The sequence below is a fragment of the Periophthalmus magnuspinnatus genome, chromosome 1, assembly GCF_009829125.3.
Source record: "Periophthalmus magnuspinnatus isolate fPerMag1 chromosome 1, fPerMag1.2.pri, whole genome shotgun sequence".
Classification (NCBI taxonomy): domain Eukaryota; kingdom Metazoa; phylum Chordata; class Actinopteri; order Gobiiformes; family Gobiidae; genus Periophthalmus; species Periophthalmus magnuspinnatus.
The window spans coordinates 33,764,274-33,787,591 of record NC_047126.1 but is presented as its reverse complement, the minus strand read 5'-3'; the positions used below and the strand labels follow the sequence as shown (position 1 = coordinate 33,787,591).

Here is a 23,318-nt window from a genome sequence, read left to right as displayed (position 1 = left end):
CTCATCTTTATTTATATAATGGCACCCACTCCTCAAACCGGCACTATTAATCAATTTTGAGGAAAAAAGGCAAGAGTACATTTCCTTTACATTCACGCAGCAAAGAGCAGGCTGCTGCAGATTGTTTTAAAATCATTTATCTGAACAATTACACCACATTTCTCTAATAATAAGACAGTTTTGACTTGCATTTAAATTAAAAGTGGAATGTTCTTATCTGTTGAGCACTTCCCGCTGCCATATTCGGCTGCAGTCTTTGCACTCGGATATTTAAAATCTCATCCATTTTTCCTCGTTTCTATGGTCTGCGCTTTTTGTCTCAAGTAAAAAAATCGGAAAAAATTGGAAAAACTAAAAAATCCCATAGTTTGTAGCAGGCTTAAGATATGCTTTTATCCTCTCTCAGGTGCTGTGCTCTCAGCTGTGCCCGGGAGTGAATGAGCTCAATTCTGATGGAGAGTCTCCACTCCATGTGGCCTGTCGCCTGGGTAGGATCCAGGCTGTCAGGGCCCTGCTGGAGGGAGGGGCCAAGAGTGATGTCATTGGAGGCACCGGCTACCCCATCCACACCGCCATGAAGTACAGTGAGAAAGAGTATGTTTCAGCAAATCCTCATCCCACTACATGTGAGCATTCAATGTGTTCTTAAAGTGGGAACACTGAATCAACTTTTTTTTCAAAATGTGTACATGCCGTTTTAGCTATTGGCTGTTTTTCGTATTCCATTGATTTTACCATTTTATGATCTTTTACCCCTTAGTCCAGACCCCCTCATTCTCCCCTTTAGCCCTCCAGACCCTGCCGTTTCTCCCCTCTCACGTTCTACTTTAGTGAGGTTTGGTGTTTTGTCACGCTTGTTAAAAGGGTGACAAAAAAATAAACTCAGAAATATCCTGTGTGTCTTGTGTATGTCAGATGTGTGGTGGAAATCCTGAAGGCAGACGGTGGACAACTGCAGGCAGAGGATCCCATTTACGGTGGCACCCCTCTGCACTGGTCCAAGAACGCAGAGGTGTAACTAACTTTTTTGTATATCTATCCATGTCTACGTATGATGCGATAATACTTACAGATATGGTGCAGTTTAATACAGGATTTACAAGTGCCAGCATATAGTTTGTTGACCGCACACTGTCTTCCACTTTTGGTTTTAAAGTACGAACGTCCAGCTGACTATCTAACTGTGCTTCTTGGTGTAGATGTGCCGTCTGTTGCTGGAGAATGGCAGTGCTTTGAACTACCTCAGTAAAACCGGAGAGAGCCCACTGCACATTATGACCAAGAGAGGGCGCTTGGAGGCCTCCATGGTCCTGCTTACCCATGGGGCCAACCCAAACCTGAAGGGTCAGAACGGAGACACAGCCCTGCACCTTGCCATGAAGGTACACCCACCCACCAGTCTATCTCTGCCTTTCTGAGCACAAAGACGGATGGATAAATGGCAATCTAACATTTTTTCAGGAAAATGTAGATTTGAAATGAGCTTTGTGCCCCTACCAAAGGCTGATGTACAATTTTGTGGCCTGAAAAACTATTCCAAAAGCTATTTTAATATACAAAGCAGGGGACAGTACCAGAATTCGATGGCTTTAGATCTGCCATCTTTTAGCACAGAGGTACATGCTGCTGGTGTTGTCACGATACTAAAATTTCAAACTCAGTCTCGATACTAAGGAATAGATTCGATACTCAGTACCGATTCTGATATCATGATGATAATAAAAACATTCTTTCTTTAGATAATAGAATGTGATTTTCAACATGAAGTGGTAATACTTTCTTTTCTATTCCCATGGGGCCTTATATCTGTGTAATCCCTCAGTTGTCTGAGTAGGTTCAACAGTGGTCCATGGGCATATACTAGTCTATATCGTGAGGAAAGGTTCATTTCTGTTCTGTGAATGTGACTTTTTAGTATCAGTACCTTCTCAAATGAGTATCTAATATTTTCAATGCTAGTTTTAGCATCGATTAGCATCTGATTTTCAATAGTTTGACAGACATGCTTGCTGCCCATTGTTATTCTCTCTAGTATTTGGGTTAAGAGGGAAGCATAATAATAAATCTTTACTTAGTAGGGTTATTATTTCAAAAAAAACAACAACACACATCTCAACTGCAGCTACAATGTTCACAATTATCAAGTCCAAAGACTGCAACACATTTTCTCTTCAAAACTTGTAACACTGTAATTTAGACCTCTACAAGCATGTTCTGAAATTAGATCATCTTTCGGTACACTCTCAAATGGCGATGCTTCTAGGCATGTTTAAAATGTGAACTTTGAAATTGAGCTAAGCATTCAGTTCAATGTTGGTCAGAAAGAAATTGCAAATGGATATTTTTCTAAGCAGGTTCAGCTTTAATTTATATCCCTCTGCTATTTTGATTGAATTGAGGTGTTCACAAACCCTTTTCGTAGATGACATTCTGTGCTTTGAGCAGATGGACCATATCGACCTGATCAAAGCTCTTATCGTGTTTGGAGCTGATGTGGAGATCCACAATGATCTGGGTGAGACGCCTGGGCTCTTGGCTGCACGCTCCAGCAAAGGTGAGAGCTCAGAACCTGTGTATCGCTGACTGCATGGAGACTAACCTCGGTAACTGACCCTCACATTGGGGTGGGCCTTTGCTGGGAGTACCTAGCTGGAGGATTACTCTGCATGTTCTAGTTTGATGGGGAAAGCAGAGCACAGAGAGAACATGCAGACTCCACACAGAAACATATCTTATTTTGAGGAGCAGAGACTGAGCATTTCATAAAGATAAATCCATGAGATGGTTAAAAGCCCTGGCTAGGCTGGGATTGCAGCCACTGGTTAGTATTAGTACTTAGTATTCCGGGTCATTTTGGTGAAATTGCCTTTGGTCTGACCTCTCCAAATTAAAATGATCACCATTATTGAAACCTCAGTAGTAAATACACAAGTTTGGGGTCTTTGTAAGGGTAACACAATGATTCTGACGCCTGTGGGTAAAACTATAAGGTAAGTTTGTCTGCTGAGCATTTATACATTTTGGAACACACATAAAAAATAATTTTTCTCATCCTCGCCTAAATGTTTTTATTAAAATGAAGGTGTTGAAAGCTGCAGTAGGTAGCTGGGGACAAAAATACACTATATCTCAACTGAAAATCTTGTTGACCACTCACAATTCAAATTTGAGGACAATACCTATAAAAATGAGAGTTTTACAATCATTTTATCATTGGTAAGTCCAGGACTCTCCAAGCCTATCTAAATGGAGACATTTGAAGAACGTTTGGAAAAAGTGCAATAACTTTTGAATGTTTCAACCCACAGACATCAGTGAGGGCTCTACTGAAAACTCACACTGAGAGGAATCTGTATCTGCACACCCAGCTGATCTATTAATGTACATTTATATATCATATCAAAACACAATATAAAATGTATATTTGTATATAAAATATAGTCAAAACAAGTGGTATGGGTCAAAATAAATATATATTTACAAACCACACACTGCAAACAGTGAACAAACACACACTTCAAAATGTAAACAAACACACACTGGAATCTAAAAACACACTGTGTGGCTCAGTGGTTAGAGGTCTGTCATTGTGTCACTTCACCCAAGTGGTGTGTGTGTGAATGATTGGTGGTGGTCGGGGGGGCTCAGATTGGCATTAGCTAACGCTAATGATTATACATGATATATTTGACCCACAATTAAGTCAATAGCAGAATAAACCATGCTTAGCGATCAGGAACAGCATCCAATCCATCAAAACATAAGGTCCTCTACTCCTGAATCACACCATGAGATCGTCACTCGGTTCCACGAACCGCTCCAGGTCTGAGATGTCTCTAGTTTAACTTGTACAAACATCCACAGTGTCCTCGGTCGCGTACTTCCTTTGTTTTGTCCATTTCGTCATGTTTAAAATGCAAAACTGCTGCAAAACAGTGCGTAAAATTACGCAATTACACGCGGATCTTTGCATCCAGTCTCCTCCTTTTACACGCAGCGTACTCCGTCTGTTTGCGAGAAACCATTCTATGTCATACATCGTCGTGTTCCGCTGCTCATTGGCTGTAAGGGGAAAACATCACTAAACATGTGTAATGTAACTGCTTGATTCTACAAGGGGGAGAGTGGGGCGTACTCTTTCAGTAATCTGTAGCACTCATTTACTATCCGGGGCTCCAGTAACCCACAACCCCCACCTTATTGGCCAACTTTGGTGTCAATCACAAGCTAACAAGTTTGTTGCGCACTGAGGAACAAAGTTGGCGCTGTCAGAAGTTTATTATGCTTGAAATCGACAAAAGAAATGCAAAAAAGTGAAAGTGAAGAAGTGGAGCAGATTTCACTTTCCTGCTGCAGATTGGACATGGCGGATCTAACTTCTTTTGTGGATTTGGTAATTTCTTGACTGCATTATATTCTCTGGACCTTTACGGAACGAATGTGACCAACTTTATGTTGATGTTTTGACAGAACCGCTCAACCGTAAGTGAAGTCCAAATCCACATTTCCAACTTCTTAGTAAAAACGGCTTTCCTGTCAGCACTGTGATAATTACAGGTGAAAATGGTTTACATATTCAGAAAGATGAGTGCCGTAGCTTTCATTTGATGTGTAGATTGTTTGTGTGGGTGATGTAGAAATATACGTACATTGCTGTAAAGTTGTAACGTAAAGGTGACGGCCTGAGCGCGGGCCGTTGGAATGTTGAATGAATGAATGAATATTGTTTATTTGAGCAGACATAATAAAAAACAAAAACAAAACAGTGTACATCCAAATCCCAAATTTTGTACAATGCTCAAAAGGAGTAAGCAGAAGTAAAATACTTGTGAGAGCTTACCCCCCATATTTAACTAAGTCACACCATTAAGATTTGATCGCAGTAGCAAACATAGATACATTCCTTCACCATCTGTGCGTGTGTATGTGTGTGTGTATGTATGTAGTGTGTATGTGTATAACATCCATACACATGCCCACACACACCGGGTGTGCGTGTGCATGTGTATGCAAGTAAAGTGTATGTGTGTATCATTCAAACACATGCACATACACACCAGGTGTGCATGTGCATGCATGTAATGTGTGCGCATAATGTTTACATAGATTAAAGACTTGCTAAATTGCAGTTAATACAAAGTACATTGAGGCGGTAGATAATGAATGGCAGAGAATTGTTAACAACCAACTTAAATACATCCATAGGATTAAAGGTGGTGTACCTGATTTTTAAACTATCCATCCGTCCATCCATCCATTTTCCTCCGCTTATCCGGGCCGGGTCACGGGGGCAGCAGTTTAAACAGGGACTCCCAGACTTCGCTCACCCCAGACACCTTCTCCAGCTCCTCTGGTGGGACACAAGCTGTTCCCAGGCCAGCAGAGAGACATAGTCCCTCCAGTGTGTCCTTTTTCTTCCCCAGGGCCTCCTCCCAGTGGTACATGCCTGGAACACAGAGGAGGCATCCTGAACAGATGCCCAAGTCACATCAGCTGACTCCTCATGATGTGGAGGAGCAGGGGCTCTACTCCTAGCTTCCCCATGTGACTGAGCCCCTCACCCTATCTCTAAGTGCCCAGCTACCCTGCGGAGGAAACCCATTTCGGCCGCTGTGTTGATTTTTTAAAATGTACTTATTTTTTTAACTACTTCATTTTAAACATGGCCCAAAGTTATTCCTTGCTTACCAGATGTATTCCAGGCATCTTAACTAATAACCACGATGACTTTTTAAGCACTTTTGACAATTCTTAGAGACAATTAGCATGCTAACATGCATTTCCTTGAATAAGGGACAAACAATGCACACAGTACACAGCAGACATTTTCTGGCCTCGAGAGCTATAATAATAATAATAGCTTATATAATATTTGTATTTGGGCAAGGCAAAGTTTGCTCAAATAGATGGGTAAAAAAAGAGTAGCGTTCAAATAATTAAAGCAAACAAGTCATAAAAATATAAAGCTTTGGAAATTCAAAAATGCTATAGATGCTGCAAAATCTTATGAAAGTGTTATAATATGAAGTCCATTATGAAAATTCAGTATCTAAATTTCCAAGCAAGTAATATAAATGGTCTCAGCATTTAATGGTAAATGGAATGGAAATTCAAGGTTATTATTTTAGAATGCTCCAGTGCGATGATATAATTATTATTATTAGCAATGACATGTGATTACATTTCCAGCCCACTACATGTGACAGGGGAATATCTCTGTATTCGATGTGAAATGGAATGCTGTGTTTGCTTGATGCAGAAGTGTGCACACCGTGTGCTAATGTTAGCCTGTGCTCAGGTGCCAACAGGAAGATCTTGCTGGACATGCTGTGTAGTGTGGGAGTGCAGCGCTGCCACCCCCCTGCTCATGCCCCACCCCCTGCACACTCCAGCCCCAACCCCTCCTCCAAGCAGCCTCCTGGCATAGGTACAGTGTACTTGCATTTATCTTCATATATTGCTATAACATGCTAATAAGGTACTTATATGTATATTTGCATTTTGAAACTCAACTAACTATTGATAGAAATTAAAGATGGGATATTATGCAAAATCAGCTTTTTGACGCTTTCTACCAGTGGTGTTCTGATACCATTTAAAAAAGTAAAAATAAAAAATCTGATCCGATCCGATATTGGCCTTACTGTACTTTAATAATACCAATCTGATACTGCATAGTGTGAAGCAGACTAAGACTTCTAAATGTTACTGTACAAGAGAAAAAAATATAAGGCTGTCTCTAAAGAAAATCTACAAGAAAAGGTGAGATTTTGAGGAGTAAAGTGTTAGTCAGATGTAGAATGTTCTTGATGATGAGTTTAAGCACTTACTGCTGATTTAAGCAGTTACTTTTCTACTTGTTCACTTTCTCCCACAGAGTGTTGACAAAAACAGCAGCGAAGCCTGTAAAAAGACGTTCATCCTCGGAGCACATGACACATGAATTATGCAGAGTAAACAAAGCCTGTGTTAGCGCTGTTGTCAGTTATTTCGTTAGTTCAGCGTCCACTCTAAAGGGTAAATGAAGGTATCAAAACATAATAATATCAAAAAATACATTTTTGTTACCTCTTTAAGTGTCTGCAAAGCCAGCGCCTGCTCTGCGTGTTATCGGTAACATTAGCCACAGACAGTAACAGCGGCAGTCCTCGCATATGCAGGTCCTCATTCTGGAAAATATAGAGTGGTATTGGATCACTTATTTGATCTGCGTACTTGCTGATACCTGAAAAATTTGCGATATCTGCACTTTTGCCAATACCGGTATTGGTATCATAAGAACCCTACTTTCTACCATGTTAAAATATTGTTCCTTCATCAAAAACATGCCTGACGTTTTATAAGTCATCCATGCATGATTGAGTGATCTAGTGATCTCTCCTAGGCCCTATTTCAACCCTCCTTATGGTTAGCAGTACAGTCCTACCCAAGACTCAGCCCACGGGCTTACGTCATGGCAATTTTTCATAAATCTTCAACAGAAAAGACAAATGGTGACCTTTCTTTGTTTACAATATTTCTTCTTCTAGTTACCAATTGGACGTGGACTTGACCTGTTTTAAGTACTATTAAGGACTAGTGCAGTCGTGTTGCTAAACTTGATGCTACTAAGGAAAGCTCTATACTCTAGATGGTCATACTACTGTAACGATTAGTATCTGGATTTTGATTCATTTTACAAACTTAATTGCAATAAGCACATGCTTTTGAATAATATAATGGCAGTTGTTTGGGCCTGAGAGCACTTTTGTGCATGAGATGTGTCTGCTGGGTTTCAGGGTTTGAGAACATGTTTCTGCAGCAGACCGCTGGAGAAAGTCACAACTGTCGAGGTGACCCAGCCATATCCAGCAAAAGAAGGTAAGGGTGAGTCAATGAGTGAAAGAGAGACTTACCTGCCCATCCAGAACTACACACTTTGACAAAACTTTACAAGGACATGTGGGCCTGGAACCGTATCCTCTGTAGCTTACATGTCAGTCTGTTCGTTTCCATGGTAACGGAGAAGTTGATGATGTTGAAATGATTTTTTCTAATATTTGTTCAAATTAAGCAGAGTAACTTACTGCTACTGTCATTATTTTATTATTTTAACATCTTTTATTTGTAAAGAAATGTACCTTTTGCGAAGTCATGTGGCTGCTTTTATTACTCTGTGAGTTAAACACAGAGAGAAAGGATAGCTGTGAAAGTGAGAAAAGACTATCGAGAGAATTACAGACAAAAGTGCAAATAAAAGACTCCAAACTTAAAGCTACACTGCTTAACTACTGCTGGTGATGTATAGGTGAAGTCGGTAAATATTCTTACATTCTATAGTTATTTTTTAAGTATTGTAGTGAATACAGGTGAGCAATTTTTCACGGTGATGAAGGTGTGAAACTTGAAAAGTAAATAGTTGACACATGAACATCAGTGTGGAGCAATTTTAGATGTACAGGTGGATAAACCAATCAGAAACGCATGGTTTGTTTGGGTCAAAACAAGCATGACTGCTTTCGAGTAAGGTGTCATGGTCACAAGTTTAAAATCACCTCAGAAGTAGAACCATGTAATTCTGCAAAATGTCTACCATGTTGCTCATAGTGTTATATTATATCATATTCAAACAATAAAAATCAAACTTATCATAAATATAGTCATTCTAATTTAAGACACATGGTTTAAATTTGGCACGTAAATATTCCAACATTCCCACATACCCTTTGTCTGTTTATTGGATCTAATAAAACACATTGGCTTTGGAACCCTGTGTGTATGTGTCCCTCAGGCTGGAGCGGCTGCTGTGTCTCGATGGGGGAGGGATCAAGGGCCTGGTTCTGATCCAGATGCTCATCGCGTTAGAGAAGGAGACAGGGCGGCCTACCAGAGAGCTCTTCGAGTGGGTGGCTGGTACCAGCACCGGGGGTATCCTGGCCCTGGCCATCATACATGGTAAACACACAATCCTGATTTTGTGTTTCAGACGTGGGTCTGCTATGGTTTAGAGGACTTGCTGCACTTCAGGAGATGATCCTCACTAGAGATATGTTTTATTTCATGGCTGATGCCGATATGAATTTTTGAAATCCAGAGAAACAAATGGCCAATAAGCTTAGGCACCAATACTTAACGTCTGATATTTTGGGACTGATATGAAGGGCCAATTTGAATTATTTTCCTCAAATGATGTTATTTAAAGTTATATTTCATACCTTCTGACCGCTAGAGGCAGTGCTTCAAGCACTGAATGATCCTCTTTACAAATGCGCAGGTTGAGAATCTAATGACGACATGTATGTGGCATAAGTGACACATACACTTTTTTCTCACTGTCTGACATGATATCAAACTAAACTTTTCCTGTTTTAGGTCAGTTAGGATTAGCCAACAATAGCTGGCCCATTCCTGGTATAACTGAGCCAAACGTTCTGCCAAGTTTGTAGGCTGCCTTGCTCACACATGCCTTTTCAGGTCTGCCCATAAATTTTCAATAAGATTGAGATAAGGACTTTGTAATGGCCACAAAAACATTGACTTTGTTATCCTTAAGCCACTTTGTAACCAGTTTGGCAGTATGCTTTGGGTCAGTGTCCATTTGGAAGACCCATTTGTGCCCAAAACTTGTTGGCAGATGTCTTGAGATGTTGCTTCAGTATTTTCACATAATGTTCTGTCCTCATGATGCCATCTGTTTTGTGAAATGCACCAGTCCCTCCTGCAGCAAAACAAACCCACAGCATGCTGATTTCACCCCCATATTTCACAGTTGGGATGTTGTTCTCGGGTTTGAAAGCTTTCCTTTTTCCTTCAAACATAACGATGCTCATTATGGCCAAACAGCTTTTGTTTTGTTAGACCACAGGACATGTCTCCAAAAATTTAAGGTCTTTGTCCCTGTGTTACCAAAGCACGCTCATCTCTGGGATCAGCAGTGTGATGGCTGGACATTCTCATGGTATTTATACTTGCATACAATTGTTTGAACAGATGAATGTGGCACCTACAGATCTCTTCCTAATATCTTGGCTGATTTCTTTTGACTTTCCCATGATGTTATACAAAGAAGCTGTGTGTTTCAAATACATCCACAGGTGTGTCTTTAATTAACTCAGGTGTGAATAAATCAGAAGCTTCCAGAGACAGCAAACAGAAATTATTTTAGTAATCCTAATTGGCTTAAAACAGGAAAAATTAAAGTCTGTCTGATTTCAAGTCAGAGAGTAAAGAAAAAAGCTGTTTTTATATAGTGTATGTTAACTTTTGGTTTCAATTTTAGTCAGTTAGTTAGTTTTATTTTCTACTCTACTGCTCGCTAGATTCAGCCTTGCAACTCTTGTTGGAGCAGCGGTTTACATCTCCCCCTTCAAGGACTTTGCTAGCATCTGCCTTTCTTACCGGGTCGCCTTTGTTTTGTTCGACACTGAAAGTAGCTAGGCTATTGGGACACCAGATGAGTGCTTCTCTTGTTGTTCATCTGGATAGCTGTCTCGGTTGCTTTTTGGCTGTTTTTCGAATGGACGACTATATTTTTGCTCTGGAGGACTCAAGACAGTCCATGTTCTGTGCTCTTTTATAGGGAAGTCCATGGAGTACCTGAGGTGCCTGTACTTCCGCATGAAGGAGCAGGTCTTCAAAGGCTCACGGCCGTATGAGTCTGCACCACTGGAGGACTTCCTCAAGAAAGAGTTTGGAGACGATACTAAGATGACCGATGTCCAGTACCCTAGGTAACTTTGTAATGTGTAGTAAATGTGAGAAAATGTTAATGCCTGTCCGAGAAAATTGTCTACAGTGTGTGGTGAAGCGTTTTATAGCCTTAAAACATATATAATAATTGTAAATTAAATTTTGCCTATTGCGGGTTATTTTTAGAAACCCCGCGGTAAATGATGGACCACTATATATATATATATACATACATACATACATGCATACATGCATACATGCATGCATGCATGCATGCATGCATGCATACATACATACATACATACATACAGAGGCCCCTTGTTTATCGCTGGGGGGTTTTATATTGTCAAGAAAACTCTGTTCTCGACATGCTGTTTTACCAATAAAGACTCAAAACAGGTATTAGACTTCTTACTCTGATCAGAGGGGATCAGAGGGAAGGAGCACAGAGAGGATACTACACATGCTTCCATGTGGTCTCCTCTGCCTTCTTCGTCTCCTTCTCAGACCAGGCTTTTTATTAACAGCTTGACATTCCAACAATTTCCTTATCTGTCACTAGAACAATATCTCAGTCCCCTCCCCACATTCACATGGCCTTTCTGTTATTTTAGGTTACTCATTTGTTGAACATTCAACTATTCACTCAGTTCACAGTTCAATTACTTTACGACTTGATTAAACAGACTTGATTAAACAGACTTGTAGTTTCCCCAATCACACTGTAACACAATACAAGCACACATTCATTAATGATAAAACTAAAAGCATGATTTCATTCACATATATACGTATATATATGTGTATATATGTATGTATATATATATATGCATGATTGACTTTATTGATTAGGATGACACAATCTAATTTTATTTCAAATTTAGTAACTTTTTTTTTATATATATTATTTGATATTCTGTAGGGGGTGCTATTGTGCCAATTTTATTTCTTTCACAAACAGTAGAATTAACCAGGAAGGTTTTACAACTGATTCGAATTTGAGCCAAATTGGACTCTGTATGCACAAACGGGAGTAAATTTGTCATTTGAAAATTGCCAAAATTTTGCCAACCATGATAGGTATCAACAAAAATTGAATAACTTTGGATGCCCCACTTGTCTAGATGATGTGATTTTCAGCCCTGCTGGTGAAGCCCCCTCAGAGGAGTTGATGAAACATTGGCAAAAGCGCTGCGGCATGGGTGCTTGGGTGCTTGCTTGAGTGCTTGAAAACAGGCTATAACGATCGCCCATGCAATCATTGTTGCGGAAGCAATAGGCCCTACGCCCTTTAGCGGCTCGGGCCTAATAATAATATTTTTTTGCGAAAACAATATATCCGTTAACATTACAATGACATATAATAAGTTTTTTGAAAGCTCTCAATATTCCCTACGTCACCGTGGGGTCAGTGGTCGTCAAGTCGGGGTTGCTCATTGACTCCCATAGATTTCCTTTCATTTTAGCAGTAATACATATTGCCCATGCATGTGGCATGGGTGCTTGGAGAGGGCTCGATGCCAGGAGTGTGTTTGGGGGACATGAGCGCTTCATGCTGCCTCTGTCAACATTGAGTCAATGGGCGATGTTGACGCTGACATGCTAGCAGGAACAAATATGCATATCCCATGCCTACAGCAGTATCCTAGGTTGCTAGGATACTGGAGTCAGGGCAGGGGGACAAATGAACAAAGACAAAGTCTAATTCATACAGCAAAACACAAATGTGCCAGAGCGCATGGTTCGAATGCGCATTATATGCCAGGCTAGTGATTAAACAAGATATATTTTACCTACAATTATGTCAATAGCAAAATAAACCATGCTTACCGATCGAGAACAGCATCCAATCCATCAAAAATAAGATCCTCTACTCCTGAGTCCACAGCCATCTTCACTGTTTACCACGAACTGCTCCAGGACAAAGATGCCTCTAGAATAACTTCTACAAACATCCACAGTGTTCTCAATCGCGTACTTCCTTTGTTTTGTCAATTTCGTCATGTTTAGAACCTAAAACAACAGTGCGTAAAATGCACGCGTATTAGGCACTGTTGTATCCACTCGACTTTGTTTACGCACTTGTCAAGCTCCGTCTGTTTACGGAAAACCATGGCATGCCATAAATTGCCGTGTTCCGTTGCTCATTGGCAGGGGAAAATGTCACTAAACATGTGTAATGTATTTGGTTGATTCTACAAGGGGGAGAGTGGAGCATAAACTTTCAGTCATCTGTAGCATTAATTCGCTGTCTGGGACTCCAGTAACCTACACACCTTATTGGCCAACCTTGGTGTCAATCACAAACACATTTGTTTAGGACTGAGGAACAAAGTTGGCACTGTCAGAAATGTATTTTTATGCCTGAAATTGACAAAACAAATGCAAAAAAGTGATGGAGCAAATTTCACATTTGGAATACTTTCCTGCAGCACATTGGACATTGGACAAAATTAATTTTGTGGACATGATTTCTTCACTGAATTATATTCTCTGGACCTGTACGGAACAAATGAGACCAACTTTCTGGGAATATGTTGATTTTTGATAGAACCAGAAGTGAAGTCCAAATCAAATTGTTTGGCTTTTCTGTAAAAAACAGCTTTCCTGTCAGGACTGTGATGATTGCAGGTGAAAATGGTTTGCATATTCAGAAAGACGAGCGCTGTAGCTTTCATTTGATGTGTGGATTGTTTATGCGGGTGGTGCGGAAGTATATGTACATTGCTGTAGATAGGTTAATAATTATCGTGATATCATCTTTAGTCGTGATTATTTTGGTCATAATAATTGTGAGTCTAAATTTTATTTTTGGCCCACCCCTACTCACAGTCAAAGTGTTGTGCTTAATCATATCTACATTCAGTCGCAGTCTGCAGCGTCCGCGTAAATTTGAAACCAAACACAAAATATGAACCAAACTCCGCCAAAAAACTTCTCCTCGGTCCTGGTAAAAGCATAATTCCCAAGTAAATGTGATGTAGTATGGCCATGTGGAGCGTACGTGTGTCAAGATGCAGCCAAATGAGTTCACGTAAAGCGCCATAATCATCCTCCTTCATTTCGGAAACTGTGAGTGAAATCTTATATCCAAAATATCCGCTGCTCTGCATCATTGCCTTTGTTATTAATCACCATAATTGTCACAAAAGTGAGCTCCAGCTGGCAAATAGTATTATAATAATAGCCTCATCATAATAACATAGTTGTTGAATTTATGATTAGGTATCGTTACAGCAGGCTTCAAAGGATAGTTAAAAATTCCATCGATTTTTTTGTCTCCCCCCAGACCAAAGTGAGAGTTTCACCCCTGCTTCCAAATGAAAAAATGTCACCTTTAGGATCATATAAATGAAGGGGACATAAAGGGGGAATTAAATATGAAATGTATAAAAGAAAACAAGTCAAGTAGATTTTCTTACAGGTATTACAAACACACCACATCTAGTGGTCAAACAAGTGAATTGTAACATGTATAATCAATTGTTACCTAACACATACGTAAACACATACATGAAGCATAGAAAGCAAAAGTGTCTGGTATGTTAACGTAAGATATTATTAGTTAATCAGATAACTAAAGCATAAGTAACCAAGCTAACAAGTTTACTCTTGATCTCACTCCAAATCACCCATTGAATTCTTCATCCTCAGTGTCACTTCAGAACCAACTCCGGAAGTAGATGGCTGCCATACTGGTACATAAGTCTTGAGTACCCTCGCGCAGTTGTCAGTGTAACAATAATGAAGATATGAAATTATAAGTTTTAATAATTTCACATATAAGTCGCATCTGAGTATAAGTCCCATCCCCGACCAAACTATGAAAAGAAGTGCAAATTAAAATCTAGAAAATATGGTGTATATACAATCGAACTTCCAATGAAGTTGGTACGCTATGTAAAACTTAAAAAACAATATGAATTACAATGATTTGCAAATCCTTTTCAACCTATATTGAACTGAATAAACTACAAAGACATAATATTTAATGTTCAAACACTTTTAAAATGTATTGTTTTTGTGCAAATATTCACAAATTTTCAATCTGATGCCTGCAACACTTTCCAATAAAGTTGTGATGGACAACAAAAGAATGGGAAAGTTGAGGAATACTTAAAATACACCTGTTTGGAACTATCCACAGGTGAACAGGTTAATTGGAAATACATGAGTGTCATGATTGGGTTTAAAAGGATCATCCTCGAAGGGTTCAGTCATTCACAAAGTGGTGAACGTTGCCCCATCCTTGCTTGTGAACAACCGCGTGAGCAAATACTCCAACAGTCTAAGAACAACGTTTCTCAATGTACAATTGCAAGGAATTTAGGGATTTCATCATCTATGGTCCATAATATCATCAAAAGATTCAGAGAATCTGGAGAAATCTCTGCACCTAAGCGGCAAGGCTGAAAACAAACATTGAATGCCAATATGAAAAACAGACATGAATGTGTAAAGGATATTACCACATGGGCTCAGGAACACTTCAGGAAACCATTGTCAGTTAACACAGTTCGTCATTTAAAACTGTACTATGCACAGTGAAAGCCAGAAATGCTGCCGATTTTTCTGGGCCAGAGCTCACCTGAGATGGACTGACTCAAAGTGGAAAAGCGTGCTGGGGCAAAATTGTTTTTGGAAATCATGGAAGCCAGATGTAAGCCAGCATCTGTGATGTATGGGGGTGTGTTAGTACCCATGGCAAGGGTAACTTGCACATCTGTGAAGGCACCATTAATGCTGAAAGGTACATGCAGGTTTTGGAGCAACATATGCTGCCATCCAAGCAATGTCTTTTTCAGGGACGTCCTTGGTTATTTCAACAAGACAATGCCAAGCCACATTCTGCATGTGTTACAACAGTGTGGCTTCATAGTAAAAGAGTGCGGGTACTAGACTGGCTTGCATGTAGTCCAGATCTGTCTCCCATTGAAAATATGTGGAGCATTATGAAGCTCAAAATACGACAATGGAGACCCCAGATTGCTGAGCAACTGAAGTTGTACATTCAGCAAGAATGAGAAAAGATTCCTCTTGCAAAGCTTAAAAAAATAGTGTCCTCAGTTCCCAAATGCTTATTGATTGTTGTTAAAAGGAAAGCTGATGTAACACAGTGATAAACATACCCCTGTCCCAGCTTTATTGGAATGTGTTGCAGACATCAAATTGAAAATGAGTGAATATTTGCAAAAAACAATAAAGTTTATCAGTTTGAACATTAAATATCATGTTTTGTAGTGTACTTAGTTCAGTGTAGGTTGAAAAGGATTTGCAAATCATTGTATTGTACTTTTATACAGCGTCCTAACTTCATTGGAATTGGGGTTGTTCGGGCTCAGCCCAAAGGAGTGACATGGGGCCGTCCTCATGTGGACCCACCACCCGCAAGAGGATCCATAAGGGGTCGGTGCTTGAAGATCTGGCCGGCAGTCGAAGGCGGGGGCCTCGACGACCGGATCTCTGGACATGGAGACTGGCTCTGGGGACATGGAATGTCACCTCGCTGGGGAGCAAGGAGCCTGAGCTTGTGCGGGAAGTTGAGCGTTACCGACTAGATATAGTCGGCCTCACCTCCACGCACAGTTTGGGCTCTGGAACCCAACTTCTTGAGAGAGGCTGGACTCTCCATTTCTCTGGTGTTGCCCGCGGGGAGAGGCGGCGAGCTGGTGTGGGCTTGCTCATTGCCCCACAACTCAGCCGCTTCGTGTTGGGGTTCATTCCGGTGAACGAGAGGGTTGCGTCCCTGCGCCTTCGGGTCGGGGACAGGTCTCTCACTGTTGTGTTGGCCTACGGGCCAAACAGCAGTGCAGAGTGGCAAGGCTCCGGGGGTGGACGAGATCCGCCCCGAGTACCTCAAGTCTCTGGATGTTGTGGGAATATCTTGGCTGACACGTCTCTGCAATATCGCGTGGCGGTCGGGGACAGTACCTGTGGAATGGCAGACCGGGGTGGTGGTCCCTCTGTATAAGAAGGGGGACCAGAGGGTGTGTTCCAATTACAGGGGAATCACACTCCTCAGCCTTTCTGGTAAGGTCTACTCCAGGGTACTGGAGAGGAGAATCTCGGATTCAGGAGGAGCAGTATGGTTTTCGTCCCGGTCGTGGAAGACTGGACCAGCTTTATACTCTCCATCGGGTCCTCGAGGGTTTATGGGAGTATGCCCAACCAGTCCACATGTGTTTTGTGGATTTGGAGAAGGCATTCGACCGTGTCCCTCGTGGTGTCCTTTGGGGGGTGCTCCGGGAGTATGGGGTTCGGGGCCCTTTGCTAAGGGCTGTCCGGTCCCTGTATGACCGGAGCAGGAGCTGTGTTCGCATTGCCGGCAGTAAGTCAGACCTGTTCCCGGTGCATGTTGGTCTCCACCAGGGCTGCCCTTTGTCACCGGTTCTGTTAATTATATTTATGGACAGAATTTCTAGGCGCAGCCAGGGGCCGGAGGAGGTCTGGTTCGGGAACCACAGGATTTCATCTCTGCTGTTTGCGGATGATGTTGTCCTGATGGCTTCATCGAGCCAGGACCTGCAGCAGGCACTTGGGCGGTTTGCAGCCGAGTGTGAAGTGGCTGGGATGAGAATCAGCTCCTCTAAATCCGAGGCCATGGTTCTCGACCGGAAAAAGGTGGTTTGCCCTCTCCGGTGGGTGGTGAGTCTCTGCCCCAAGTGGAGGATTTCAAGTATCTCGGGGTCTTGTTCACGAGTGAGGTAAGGATGGAGCATGAGATTGACAGGCGGATCGGTGCAGCGTCTGCAGTGATTCGGTCACTGTATCGGTCTCTTGTGGTGAAGAAGCAGCTGAGCCGGAAGGCGAAGCTCTCGATTTACCGGTCAATCTACATTCCTACCCTCACCTATGGTCATGAGCTCTGGGTAATGACCGAAAGGACAAGATACAAGCGGCTGAAATGGGTTTCCTCTGCAGAGTGGCTGGGCGCACCCTTAGGGATAGGGTGAGGAGCTCAGTCACACGGGAGGAGCTCGGAGTAGAGCCACTGCTCCTACATGTTGAGAGGAGCCAGCTGAGGTGGCTCAGGCATCTGCTCAGGATGCCTCCTGGACGCCTCTCTAGGGAGGTGTTCTGGGCATGTCCCACCGGGAGGGACGCTGGAGGGACTATGTCTCTCGGCTGGCCTGGGAATGCCTTGGGATCCCACCGGAGAAGCTGGAGGACGTGTCTGGGGTGAGGGAAGTTTGGGAGTCCCTGCTTAGACTACTGCCCCTGCGACCCGGCCCCGGATAAGCGGAAGAAAATGGATGGATGGATGTATTGTACTTTTATACAGCGTCCCAACTTCATTGGAATTGGGGTTGTATATGTATGTGTGTGTATGTATATATATACATATATATATGTGTGTGTGTGTGTATAACGTGTATATATGTATATACAATGGCAGTCACCTTGCAGGTTCTCACAAAATAGTTGACTTATCCAACAGAAAGTTGAAAATCAAACAATGAAACAGTCAATAGTCAATAAGAAACAGGCAGATTGATCAATATTCACAGGAAACATGCACATGGAGAACTGTCCCAGTGTCCCCTGTCCCCAGATCCTGCTTCTGTGAAACAAAAGAACAAAAGAGAAACCTCAGGGAGAACCACATAGTTTTCTTTTAAGAAAATGAATATTCTATGTTTGTGTTCTTTCAAAAACAGCTATTAGTACAGTTGGGTGTTTCTCTTGATCATGTCCACATTGCCAGGGTGATGGTGACCAGCGTGCTGGCGGACAGACACCCAGGGGAGCTGCACATGTTCCGAAACTACGACCCACCTTCTCCGCCCAAAGAAGCCCCATACGCTACCACGGCTACCTTGAAGCCCCTGACAGTCCCACAGGGTAAGCCCAGACATCTGCCTCCTCCTAAACTCCTCACTAACAGAAAAGAACTCAAATATCTTGGGTTCAGACTGTCTTTTAAGTTATGAAAAGTTTAGATTGATGTAGTCTGATGTAGGCTCTAGATTTTTAAAGGTTCCCTGTTGAACTTTTCTGTGACATTGGGTGGTCTCAATAGAGATGTTTGGGGGCTAATCAGTTCTGTAGTAATTTATGACCAGAAGACCTATAACTCTATTAAAAGTCTGTTTCTGAAACTTCATAAACTGCAAAGTTACTAAAACAATAGAATTATGGATATTAGTTGCAACATCGCTGGTTACCCTCCACAATGCCTCTGAACTCTTAATATTTGAAATTTTTACTTCCGGAACAAGAGAGGACATCAAAGTGGGCGGGACTCTTGACCTCCATTCAATTATGGTGTTTACGTTTTGGCCCAGAGTGATGCTAACATGATTACTAAGTGACAATTATGGCATTTCTGGTAACTTTATTTTAGTAAAAGCAGTAGTTGAACCTGTCAAATGCACTCTAACGGATATGTCCTTCTGTCGTAACATTTGGCATGAGGGACCAAAAATACAGAACTTGGGGAAGTTTTAACAGTGTTTATTTACAAAGTGTAGATAGGCAAATGATGGTAGATCAGACGGTGTGTCGGGAGCGGGGAGATAGCCGTGGTCCGAGGTGCAGCTGATTGCGATTGCCTCCAGGTGTGCACGGGAGGAGCCAAGATCTCCACCCAGCTCCAGACTCAGACACGTGAGGGTTGGGGAAAGGACAACAAAGCAGGACAAACCGGGATCATGACACCTTCCCATTTTTATAAACCATCCCTGAGGCTTATTGCCATGCTGTGTAGAGCATCCTTCTCTCCGGCGTGTTTGTGTTCCAGGATGGAAGGATGAGGATGTGTTGAGAATAGAGCACAGCTAAATGCTAACAGTAGGCAGCTTAAACACAGTTTAGTTTAGTTTATTAGTTTATTTGAAGGGACAGTGTGCAAAAAAACATTAATAGATGCTTTACACCAGATTATAGCCGAAGCTAGTTTCCGTCTGTAGTCCCTGAACAGGTGAAAAATACAATACAATATAAAATATAAGCAATATAATACAATACAATATAAAATGTGAGCAATATAACACAGGAACAATATACAAATATACAGTAAAGTAAATATAAGTTAAAAGTGCAATATGTGATGTAATGTAATGTAATATAATGTAGTGTAATGTTATGTAATGTAATGTAGTAACACTATAGGTTGGCAATCTGGGGGCCATCAGATGATACCCACGAGGGTAACATCTTATAGCAATGTACCCGTCACATAGGCTCTGCAGATGCAAAAAAATGAGTTGTCGAGTGAAAGGTTAACTTTGGCTAAATTTAAGCACTGGCTGACAAACCTCTTCTAACAGCTGACTTACAAAGCAAATTTATAGAAGTTGATTATTATACAAAAGCCATGTTGTCTGCTCCTAAAATGCATTAATCCATCCATATGTCACATCATAATCAGCTCAAACCCACACAATCTTATTTTAAAATGTACTGTTTTAACTTACAAATCTTTAGAAGTTGGCACAAGAGTAAAGGCCATGTTTGCAAAATTGCATAATGTAATTTCTATTCTTTATTATATTGTTATTGCAAATACTCTAATTTATATTGTAATAGAAATTTTAGACCATATTGCCTCGCCCTAACTGCCATGTTTAAACTAGTAGCAAAGGCATATAGGTCAGGGAAGAAGACATACACTACTTTTTTTTTTTTTTTTTTTTTATCTCCATAATTATTTACATTGTAAATTCTAACTGAATGCATCTAAACTATGAATGGACACATATGGAATTTAGAAGACAAAAAATAAAATAAAAATAATTCAAAACTTGTTTTAGATAAAAAATAAATGAATAAATAATAGATAATAAATAAAGTTAAAACCATTTAATGAGACTTAATCAAGAAGCTCACCGAGAGAAGGCCAGGGGTTCATAGTTCTTGCAGAGCAAGGGTGAATGCTTTTTAATGTGAATGTTTTTTTTATATTCAAATTGTCACTTTTTTCCTTACTACATAATTTTATATATTTTTCTTCATATACATTTCAGTATGTATGTAAAATGTAGAAAATGGTAAACAATGAAAAGAATTGTGAAATGAGAGGGTGTGTCCAAACATTTGACTGGTACTGTGTTTATACTGTGCTCTATTGTAGTAGGGGTAACATTGTGTCTTGTTGTCATCAGAACAATTGGTGTGGAGAGCGGCGCGCTCCAGTGGGGCTGCCCCTACGTACTTTCGACCAATGGGGCGCTTTCTGGATGGAGGGCTGCTAGCCAATAACCCCACACTAGATGCCCTGGCTGAAATCCACCAATACAATAAATCCCTGAAGGCTTCTGTAAGTAAGCAAGTACTAGAGCTGCACAATATATTGAAAATATAAAATATCAGTATTGCAATATTGGCTGATTCAATAATCAATATCCAAGAAAATATATACATACAAACTTTTTCATTTTACAGAAATTTTCTGTTTTTGCAAAGTAAAATGGACAAAAAGGCAGATTTTATTTATGATTAAGTTAATAAGTCCTCATTAGGTCCTACATTAGACTTGAGTTGGTCATTGTTAGTTTTTATTTTGACCCAGTTTAACTACGGTAGTAAATAAAGGCATGTGCATTAAAAAAAAAACTTATTTTAATTTTTAATTTTATTTTTTTAAACCTTCATTTAACAAAATAATAGTATTGTCATCATTTTTTTTTTGTCTAATCATAACTATTTTGCAATTTAGACACATTTTGGACCTTAACATTATGGTTGTTAGGAAACAGTGACAGAATTGCCTTTACATATGGCACATCTGCTGCACATTTCCAAGCAGAATTTAAAGTTAACTTATAAACTTCGACAAAATAAAACTAGAAAAAATATAGTTATAGGGAATTATAGTGCTTATACTATATGTATAGTATTTCTAGCAAAATCTTAAATATAACTATGTTTTAAGTGAGTAGTCTAGCCTGCCATATGCACTTAAATGGATTTAGGTAGTTCAGATCTGTTCAGTTTAACTTTATTTGCACCTGTTGGTAGATTTGAATTGTTTTATACATAATACCACCTCTTTAACAAAGTCTGTCTTATTGGAAATACATGTGTAAACCAGCTTACAGCAGTTTTATTGTATTGCATTTTTAGGGCCAGGATGTGAAAGTGAGAAAGGTGGGGCTGGTAGTCTCCCTTGGCACAGGTAAGATTTCACTTTCCATTTATGAGAAAGCTATAACATAGTTTGGGAATTTACTACCTGCAAAGAATACTGGCACACAACATAGTGATAAGCCAACACAAACTTGACAATGCACACTGGAAGTTGTAGTGTATTGTTTTGTATCCTGCTCTTGTATATTTATGAAAAATGTCCGCATAAGAGCAAGATATGTAGGCCCTTGACCGTGTGAGATTATGACTGAATTCTACAACGCAGCCTGTTTCAAACTAAGGACAGTTTAGAATGTGTTGATTCAGTTCTAAAATGTAATATCTAAATTGTTCAGTAATTGACACCATGATCCAATATATTTCTTGTATGGGACTGTGTGTGACAGGTAAACCTCCTCAAGTGATGGTGAGCTCTGTGGACGTGTTCAGACCCTCCAACCCTCTGGAACTGGCTAAGAGCATCGTTGGAGCCAAGGAGCTGGGCAAGATGCTGGTGGACTGTGTGAGTACTAGCATGCCCTGCTGCATGTCCAGAGTGCAGAGGGCTGTAGAGCTGGCTGATGATGCTTGTGTTTTCAGTGCACAGATTCAGACGGCTGTGCAGTGGACAGGGCCCGAGCCTGGTGTGAGATGACCGACACACTCTACCACAGGTCTGTAATTGTCCCCTCATGTCTTTGCAAATATCCAATGATGACTTCTACAACTTTTAAGATGTCAAGGCTCCGCTAGTTATAATCAACATTTCCTGTGAATCTCACACAATATGCAAAAAGAGTCAGACAACGACATACCACATTATTGTTGTACATTAATACAACAGTAGAGCCACAGCAGTGTTTTAATGAAAGGATGCTAATAAATAAAAAAAAACGTATCATGTCACTGCTTCAACATTATTATAGTTAGGCTTATATGAGATATTTTTTCAAAATGCATTTCTATATAGTATTAGCCTACAAATAACTAATTAGTAGAGTTGGCAATAAGAAAAATCCATCTAGAATATGTCATCAAAAATCTAAAAGTATTATTCAAATATACAATGTGAACTTAGAGATGATGTGAGTTAAGTCAGGGCAAATGTGATGAAAATTTTTAATTGATAGACACACATAAACAAGATACTAATAGACCCTTCCAGTTCTGGTACCACCGTATATTGCACATGGTACAAAAACACCCACAAAGATTGCATTACCACAGGTACAACAGCCAGAAGTCAAAGCCAAGTTTTCAGTGTCAGCTTTCAGTGTCAGACAAGCTCTGTAAATGAGTATTTCCCATTTTATTTTAATAACATGGCAATAGGGTTACGGTTAGAGTGGAAAGGAATTACCTATTATTAAGAGCCATGTAATTATTACACATATCTGCAGTGCCCCTGCTTAACCCAAAGTCTCTCTTCTGTACTGTACTAAAAATACTACAGATATTGCAAAGTATTCTCTAGAGGCAATTCCATAACTGGTAGCTAGCAAATATAACAAACTAAATATAACAAACTAACAAGCAGAATAGTAATTATTTGACAAACTTTGACAAATAAAAATACATGACAA

At 40.4% G+C, this 23,318-nt stretch overlaps 1 protein-coding gene across 2 annotated transcripts in view; it reads left to right on the top strand.

Annotated features, from left to right (window-relative positions):
- Positions 1-23,318, top strand: part of pla2g6 (phospholipase A2, group VI (cytosolic, calcium-independent)) — a 61,902-nt gene that overhangs the window by 33,534 nt on the left and 5,050 nt on the right. For both annotated transcript variants that reach the window (XM_055224164.1, XM_033965988.2), the window contains exons 5-17: positions 407-594; positions 916-1,012; positions 1,200-1,382; positions 2,446-2,554; positions 6,299-6,427; positions 7,779-7,860; positions 8,771-8,934; positions 10,559-10,709; positions 18,374-18,510; positions 20,772-20,926; positions 21,733-21,784; positions 22,143-22,258; positions 22,336-22,409. In XM_055224164.1, the coding sequence (XP_055080139.1) occupies positions 407-594; positions 916-1,012; positions 1,200-1,382; positions 2,446-2,554; positions 6,299-6,427; positions 7,779-7,860; positions 8,771-8,934; positions 10,559-10,709; positions 18,374-18,510; positions 20,772-20,926; positions 21,733-21,784; positions 22,143-22,258; positions 22,336-22,409 (1,637 nt within the window). The remainder of the gene's footprint in view (positions 1-406; positions 595-915; positions 1,013-1,199; positions 1,383-2,445; positions 2,555-6,298; positions 6,428-7,778; positions 7,861-8,770; positions 8,935-10,558; positions 10,710-18,373; positions 18,511-20,771; positions 20,927-21,732; positions 21,785-22,142; positions 22,259-22,335; positions 22,410-23,318) is intronic.